The sequence below is a fragment of the Micromys minutus genome, assembly GCF_963924665.1.
Source record: "Micromys minutus genome assembly, chromosome: 21".
NCBI classification, from domain to species: Eukaryota; Metazoa; Chordata; class Mammalia; order Rodentia; family Muridae; genus Micromys; species Micromys minutus.
Window position 1 is genome coordinate 7,768,528 of NC_137956.1, and position 8,716 is coordinate 7,777,243.

General features: G+C 40.4%; 1 protein-coding gene across 1 annotated transcript in view; it reads left to right on the forward strand.

Annotated features, from left to right (window-relative positions):
• The window catches only part of WDR72 (WD repeat domain 72), a gene marked incomplete at both ends in the record, with an annotated part of 146,783 nt that overhangs the window by 34,953 nt on the left and 103,114 nt on the right, over nucleotides 1-8,716 (forward strand). The window contains 1 exon segment of the mRNA XM_080934270.1: nucleotides 3,709-3,902. Within this exon segment, the coding sequence (XP_080790396.1) occupies nucleotides 3,709-3,902 (194 nt within the window).

An 8,716-nucleotide genomic window follows, 5' to 3' on the forward strand; every position in this document is an offset into this window, starting at 1 on the left:
GACTCCTGTCTGCAGCAAAGGCAACATTTGGGCATATTGTAGCTTCCGTTGTAGAGCACTGTTCTTCCTTTCAAGCAGCCCCCATCTTCCTGAGATCAGCATTGTCTTCCTGAGAGCATCTATCACGATCAGGCCTGGGAACTGCTGATGGCATCCTCTCCAAGAGGAGGAGTTTTGAGACAGACTCATTGGACCAGCAACTGAGTTTCTAGCTGCATTTCTCAGTCATTTATGCCCAGTTCAGCCCTAATTGCTCCTGGCTTTGAGTTTAGGGTAGGTGCCTGGGAAAGTTAACTGAGGAGGACTGTGTGCCATGGGAAGAAACTCTCCATGCTGGGTGTAGATTTCTAAGTGCATCTGTCCAAGTCAACCGTGCTCCTTTCCCATAATGCCCCTATCATTGTTATGTAAGCAGTCCCCAAACACTCGCTGGGTACCAAGACAAACTTTGGGGGAATGATACTTTCGTTTGTCATTGTTGGTTCCTTCAAAAGAGAAGGAGAAAGAAGAGGAGAAAAAAGAGAAGGAGGAAGTGAAGGAGGAAGAGGAGGAGGAAGAGGAGGAGGAGGAGGAAGAGGAGGAGGAGGAGGAGGAGTAGGAGGAGGAGGAAGAGGAGGAGGAGGAGGAGGAGGAGGAGGGTACATTTGTTTATAACTCCCCTGGGGAAGAATTCTCACTAGCACACACTGACAGTCTTCCCTGTGATTATTCTCTTCTTCCTAGACACCTGTAACAATTTTAAAATGTGCTAGAAATGATATGAATTCCATGAATTATGATAGGAAGTGATTTGAAATAGCTTCTCAATCAGGAGACAGAAGCAATAATAATTCAGTAAGAAATTTTAAAAGAAAGAATTAACTCCCGTGATAGGATTTATTATCAAAAACAACAACAAAAAAACCCCAAATTACCCAATATTTTATTAGATTGGGGATTATTTACTCACGGGTAGAATAGAATATTTGTGCTTTAGATACTATAGTAAATCAGCCTTCAATGTCTCTTGCTTCGGTGATGCCATGAGGCTTTGAGGGACTCTGGACTAGGGCTAACCCATTCTTGTTTACTGTATGCTGCATTGAATGGTACAGTTAATGAAACAGATTAGATATCTACAGAAACAGGAGGTGAAAGCCACACATGTAGGTGTGTGTAAGCTATGCTTATAAGTGAACAATTCAAGAGGTGCCTCGAACAAAATTGTAGAATGAAATACACAGATATGTAAAATTTACAGTGTAATGCACAAAGCTATGTGATTAAAGCACAATGAATTATATCTCAAGGATTGTCAAAAGCCAAGCACAGTAGAACACACCCACCTGAATTCTCAACTTCCAAAGAGGCTGAAGCAAGAGAATTTCATGAGCCTAGAAGTATAAAGCCAGTTCCAGATAGCATAGAGACACTTAAAAAACTCTAAAAATATTTTGCAACCATCATACTGTGTATCCACAGAAAACTCATGAGAAGACTATGTCGATACTAATTTCAAAGAGAGATTTCTTAGAAAGACAAAGAATTTTCAGGCATCCTTTCTTGACAATATTTCCTTAGTAGTTTTGGGACAAGGAAAATGAGAAAGTCATTTTAGAAGTTGATATTCAGGATGTTTACTTGCAAATTTAAAATGATTGTAATGGGGGAGCATTGTCAAGAATCCCTGAGACAGAAAATGTGTGTGCTGCTGTAGCATAATGTCCAGTACAAATTTACAGTGTTCAGTTCTAACAGCAATGGAGCTAACAGGGGAGGAGGAGGAGGAGGCAGGCTGGACTGAGTGCTTGCTGCTACAACCTTCACATCCAGCTTCCTACCAAAAGGCAAAGGGATCTATCACTTTAGTACCACTTTCCTAATATAATTAAAATATTTTATAGTTTCTTCATGTCATTGTTGAGTATTAATTATCTTTAACACCACAACTTTTTCCCATTCGTGGGAAAGGAATGATATGAAATTAAATCTGTATTATGGCACTAATTATAATTAAATTTCTTATTATTTTTGTTCAGTTATATTTTTGTTCAAATGAGCTTACAAAGGATGTGAAGCAGACCTCGAGATTAATTTGCTCAGTGAAAATATGATGTTGCATTTTGTAAAGCCAGTTGACTATTTGTCCATTGTATTCCAATCCTTTCTTTTTGTGTGTGAGTGTGTATGTATATGAGTGTAATGTGCACACATGTATGTGGTGTATGTGTACCTGTGTATTGGTTCAGAGAGCAAAGAAAGCATCAGGTGTCTTCAATACTCTGGACTTTATTTCTTTGAGGCAGGTCTTTCTATGAACATTAAGCTCACAGGTTCTAAGTTGGCAGCCAACAACTTACCCTCCTGTGTGTCTCTATGCTGTGGTTCTAGGGACTTGTAAGACAATAACTGACTTATTAATGGGTGCTGGGTTGAAAACTCAGATCCTTAGAATCAGTCAGTACTTTCCTACAGAGCTTTCCAGTCTTCTGGTGTATGTGTGTATATGTGTGTGTATTCATGAATTATAATGAGTCTGTATTGTGTGTATACGTATACAAATTTTCTTGTGTGGGGGCACACTTGTACGTACATTGGGAAACCAAGTGATGATGTCTTGTATCTTTCTTGCTTGGTCGATGCTTCATTAATTGAGGTAGATTCTCTCACTGAATCCAGAACTCACCATCTGGTCTAATCTCGGCAGGAGGTCCATGAGTCTGTCTCTTGCATGCCGGAATTACAGGTTGCAGGTTGGCTGCGTTGCTCAGTTGCTCATCATCCAGTCCTCACACCTGTATAGTAACCCCAGGGCATCACCCCAGACCAACGCTGGTCAGTTTTATGTATTTTCAGTTGTTTTTTAAAGATTTATTTTTATTGCTTACATATGCATGTGTCTATATGTGTGTATATATGTCTCAGGAGTCAGTCCCTGGGTCCCCTGGGGCTGGAGTTACAGGCTTTATGAGCCACCATGTAGGTCCTGGAAACCCAAGCCCAGCTCTCTGCAAGAGCAGCCAGTTCTCTTAACTGATGAGCCATCTGTCCAGCCCCTTCACGCTTGTTCCTTTTAACTTTAAATTGGACTTGTCAGCACCACTTCTGGAGCTGGATGGATGTCAGAGGGCAGAGGAGATTAATTCCAGTTCTAATAACATGAGAAATAAAAAAAAAAAAGAAAGGCCCCAATGGTAACAAACTCCAGCAATGAAAACAACATCAAAGGCTGGGGAGCTTTGAGTGAGGGCAGATGCAGTCTCAGCCTCTGTGTCCTCATCACCCTAATCATGTAATTTACATGTTACCTGTGGAAACACTGCAAACCTGGGAAGCCCAGGCAAGCACTCCAGAATCACTGTTGTTTGTGAGCTGGGACATTAGGGTACAACCCTGAAATATTCCATGGTTGTTCTGCATTGGTCACTTTCACACTGGATAATAAGAGGGATTTTAGTTATGGAGACTCTTAGATGAGCTGTTGGTTTCAGTGGATAAAAAGGCTCTTAGACAGGGGTGCTCTTTCAAGTCTACTGTTACATCGCTGATGAGAAAATTTAAACTGTCTAGACCAAGCTCCCAGGCTGGTTCTTTCTGTTGGAAGAAGGCAGGAATGAGAGCTTCAAGAACCAAGGTCATCTTGCAAACATGTCCCATGAGGTCTGTGTGTTCTACCCTAGTAGGTATTTTTGCTTATATTTGTTTTGGGTCTTGAATGTCATTTTCCAGGCACTTTGGAAAGGCACGAGACAGGGGAAAGAGCAAGGATTATTCTCAACAGTGGTGACGATGTCAGATCTGAGCCTATGCTGTCAGTGGCCTCAGAGACACACAAGCACAAAACTGTAGAGCAGAAGTCATCCAACTCCCACCAGCCTGGGCCACTACCCTGTCCTGGTTTGCAGCTGGAGTCTTCATGTAAGGTGAGTCTGCATCTATCCCAGATTCCAGAAGAACATAGCAACTGGGGTAAGAAGCAATGTGACCCTAACCCCTCTGACAGAGTTAGCTGCCCAGTGATGTTGGGTGGAACAGGATAAGGGAGCCTAACTCTAAAGTAAATGTTATCCTTGTGGTGATATTGTGGCAGTAGAGTTTCAGCTTATCAAAAATTAAGTTACTATCCCATCAACTCAAATTTGAGGTGTTTTTCACTTTTAGGTAGTGAATATATTCGGCAGTTCTGATTCACTTTTGATTCTTCAGTTGAACAGGTTCAGTTTCTCTTACTTGGACTTTCAACTCATTTACACCAATTCTCATTCTCTTTCTTTTCTTGGCATGTTACAGTGGTTTCATATAGTTTCTTTAAGATGTTATTTTCCATTTTTATCCTTCATGCTATCTTTTTAGCATTTTTATCTGTGCCACTTGTATGTACGGACACACTTAGAATTTTTCTCATGTAAATTTTTTTTTATAATTTTACCCAACATATTTTTACAATTTTAAGGGCTACTTTATAGTCTGTATTATTGTTCTTATTGGTGACACAAATTATTTTCTCATTAATAACTTATGTATACATTTCCAGTAACATGTTCGAACCTAAAGATTTTTAGAAAATCAGAGTAGCGTCTTGAGAGATGGCTCAGTGGTCAAGAGCCCTTATTACTCTTCCAGAGGACCCAGAGTTAGATCCCAATTTTCACACAGACTTCACAGCTGTGTGGAACTATGGGTCCAGGGATCTGATGACTCTCTCTTTCCTGAGTACTTGCTCTCACATGCATATACCCATGAGTAGACAAACACACATGTAATTGAAAATAAACTAAATAAAATAAAATAAGATCAAACTTATTTGAGTGGACATGTAGAAATTAAGGCTTCTAAATTAGGATTTGTGATTCTTGCCATTTCCTGTTATTTCCATCTTCTTAGTAAAGACATAGCAAAAATCCCATTTTTATCTTGTGTGTACATTTATATTAAAAGGAGAAGATGTCTTGTCAACCATCAAGGTGACAGAAGCCAAGCCACACATTTGAGCTCCCATGCCAACCTTGTAGGTTTAGGGACCTGATTTAGATTTTCTCTGAGTCCAGTAAGTCTTACCTTTTGAGATCTCAGATGCTAATTGGACACCTTACAGGTTTGTTACCTGTACAGTGCTGACTTGCTAAACAGTGAGAAGTATGGCCGGAATCACACTGCATGAACGTACAGCCTCAAAGTGCAAAGCTGGCTGACTGCACAGCACAGATCTTAATCCAGGGCGCCCTGGTCCTTGTGATGCCAGCCTCCGGGTATTGATTGATTCACACCGAGTTCTGAAAGCCAGATACAGTCACCTCTCAGCCCATCAGGCCAGTGCTTCATCAAGTCAAGGTTGAAATAGAATGAAAATCTCCTAGACAATATTTCTCCTTTTACTATTTCATTCAAAAAAACCTACATCCATTTTCCTTCTTTAGTTGTTAAGCCCATGGATAACAATAGTGTGACCTTTCTACTCTCATTGTTTTGAGGTTGCCAATGTGCACTTTGTATTTATTTATTTATTTTATTTATGAACCTAGATCCTCTGAAGAGCAGTCAGTGTTCTTAACTACTGAGCAACTTCTCCAGCCTTAGCATCCCTAATAGGAAATCAAGATTTTTGTAAGAATGCTTATGTAGCTATGATAGCATTTCGATTGAATCATATGCATGGTGGGAACTATCATAATGACATGGACCATTTTGTATAATAAGCATATGCCATAGTAGAGTAGGGATTGTTCCAAAATGATAGATAAGACCTAGGTATCCTTGGACCTGTTTGTTTCAGAGGCAGAAGTATAAGGTCTGTAGTGAAAAAAAATCACTTTTACTGGGAGCCAGTTTTTCTGCTTGGATTCCCAGAAGGTAGATAAACTGACTGTTGTTTCTTTCTGAAGCTCAGTTACCCTTTAGGTAGTGGCAACAGTATATACACATTTCATTTTCTGTATATAATTTTGTTTCTTTCTTGACCAGGAAGCAATAAAATGCTCCGGTCTTGTCATCCTACTCGTAGGCTGATGTCCACTCTATTTTCTTGTTGTTGCCCTTTATCTGAGCAGTCTACAATTTGCAGCCTTTGTTCTCTGTAGTGGAGCAGTAAAGGAGACAGGGCAGTCACCTCTTTTCCTCCACGCACTCCTGTTGTTGCTAGATGTGGTGTGGCTTCAGGTTCTTGTCTTTGTGTGCAAGAAGTCTTCATTTTCTGTCAGTCGTGTGTTGTTTTATGGTTTGTCTTAGAGCCAGGGTGCCGAGCTCATTTTATCGTAAAGTATGACAGTTTGAAGGTGAACGTGTGCATTGTTGGTATACTTCTGTGTGTATGTGATGTGTGAGTATGGGCACACATGCCCTGGTGTACATATGAAGCTCAGAGAACAATGTCAAGTGCTGGTCCTTGACACCCACATTTCGTGAGATGAGTCTCTGTTACTTGCTGTCAGAGAAGCCACTCAGGTAGATGCAAGCTTCCTGGCCTACTCTCCTGTCTGCCTCTCTTCTCAACATAGGAGCACCGTGATTACAAGTGTCCGATACTGTGCCCAGTTTCTTCATGAGTGCTGAGGGCTCAGACTTAGTTTTTCATATTTGTAAAAGCTCAATCCACTGATTCATCTCCCAGCTCATAAGCAATTTACTATATAATAAACACTTCATGAATTTCACAAGAAAAACTATCTTTAATAACATTCATTCCATAAGAGGAGAAAATGGGAGCCGACAAGCCTGTGAGCTTCAGAACATCCAAGATTTCGTTCTGTCTATGCTCATGTTTGTGTGCGTACTGATGTCAGTGAGGCACGTTCGCAGTGCTGGATTACAATGGCAGAGACAATTTAGACAGAACACAACATTTAGAACTCAATGTTGGCTAATATTTGGACCTTTCTAGAATATTCTATTCAGTGTTTCTTCATGTGTTCGGGATCTACACATCAATGAGGAGAGAAGGTTATGAAGAGGACAGAAAACATTATAATTCTAGAATATATCCACTTTGAACTGCTGTAGTTGCAGAATCTGCTGTTAGACAAGAGAGAGCTGGGATGAGAGTAGGGGAGTCAGAGTCTTAAGGGATTTACTGGATGCAATCACTGTGTTGGTGTTGGGAGCTGCTGTTCTCAGATTGGGCAAGAGGATAAAACAGGATAGAATCTATGTAAATAACAGGGGAGACATTTAGCTGTGAGGTAAGGACTAAGATCACTGCTGTATGGTGGTCATTGTTGATGCTGATGTAAGGAGCCCATTCGTTCAGTATTCAGTTGGTCAGTTTTTGTTCGATGAATGTGCTTATTATCTATAAAATGGGTAAAAGGATAAATGGGATTGTTTTAATGGACACAGCTCGTGATATTTGCGGTGTCTGAGAACACTGTTGAACCAAGCAGAACCTGCTTTTCCCTGCTTGCTTTCTTGCTTGTTTGCCGGCTTAGAGTTGTCCTATCTAATGTGGTGACATTGAAATCAACAGGACATTGTAGGTTGGTATTTAGAATAAGACCAGAATGGATTGTTAAACACATGCATTCTGGATATATAAGATTAAATAAAAATTACCCATATTTTAATCATGTTGCTTTAAGACGTCTGCTGGGCGATTTAAGATCATAAATGTGACCTGTGTTTTACTTGTTGGGACAATGATGACCATGAAGGTTATATGAGTCTTAGTAACAGGGATGTTTTAGATCACAGCTCAGATCTTTGCCTAGGTTCCTACTCAATTTGCTTTTGAGTGGAGGGGTATTCAGGGAGACTTGACCCTGCAGTAGCAGGTGGTGGCCCTGACGTCATATACCGGCTGTAGCTTGCTGATCTACAGTCTAGTAGTTCTCTTTTCACTGGAAGGTTAGGAGGTATCAGGGGGTCTGAAAAGAATCCATAACTCTTCTTTCTTCCATGTCTGAAACTTTAATAAAGCCATTTACTCCCACTCCATATGTTTGTGTATATGTATGTTTATATTTATGCATATATGATGGAATGTAAATTGGAATAGTTTATGTCAATACATTATATTCTGTTCTTAAATAGAAAACAATACTAGCATGTATTGGGGACACTATCTTTTGTCTAAAAAAAAACAAACAACAACCAAAACACCCTGAAAATTATCATTTCCAGTAAAACTGAGTATTTGTGTGTGTGCATGTGTGTGTGTATATGTGTGCATGGGTGTGTGTGTAAATACAGGTGTGCATGTGTGTGTGTATGTGTGTACATTTGTGCACATCCCTACTATGTGTAATAGAAAGTTAACAGCAAATGTTTCTCATTACAGAAAGCCTGGGGTTTACACGCACACATCCTACAGCCTTACCTAGCCATTCTCCCAAGAAGATTAGAACTTTTGTTCCAATTTTGAGACATATCCCACAAGTGACCAGAGTTTTAAGCTGCCACTGAGCCCGATGGCTTACAGTGGGGTGAGTCTTCCTTCCTCAAGAGAGATCTAAGCAGTGCCTGGCTCCATATAACCCCGCGAGTTTTCTGGAGCATGTATTTACTCTTGTTTGGAGCCTTATGGACTGTGACATTTGGTGGCTCCCTGTGTCTCTGCAGAGATGAAGATGTGAACTTTAGTGCCATATGCCACATTGTTCTCGTGTGCTCATAGATCTCTCTGCTTTGAGTGTGGTACATGTATTCATATGTGACTTTGTATGTGCATGCAGTGTGCTCTGGCCTTTGGAGGTTAAAGGTTGAAGGTAGGTGTCTTCCCCAATCACTCTCCTCCTTATTTTTTGGT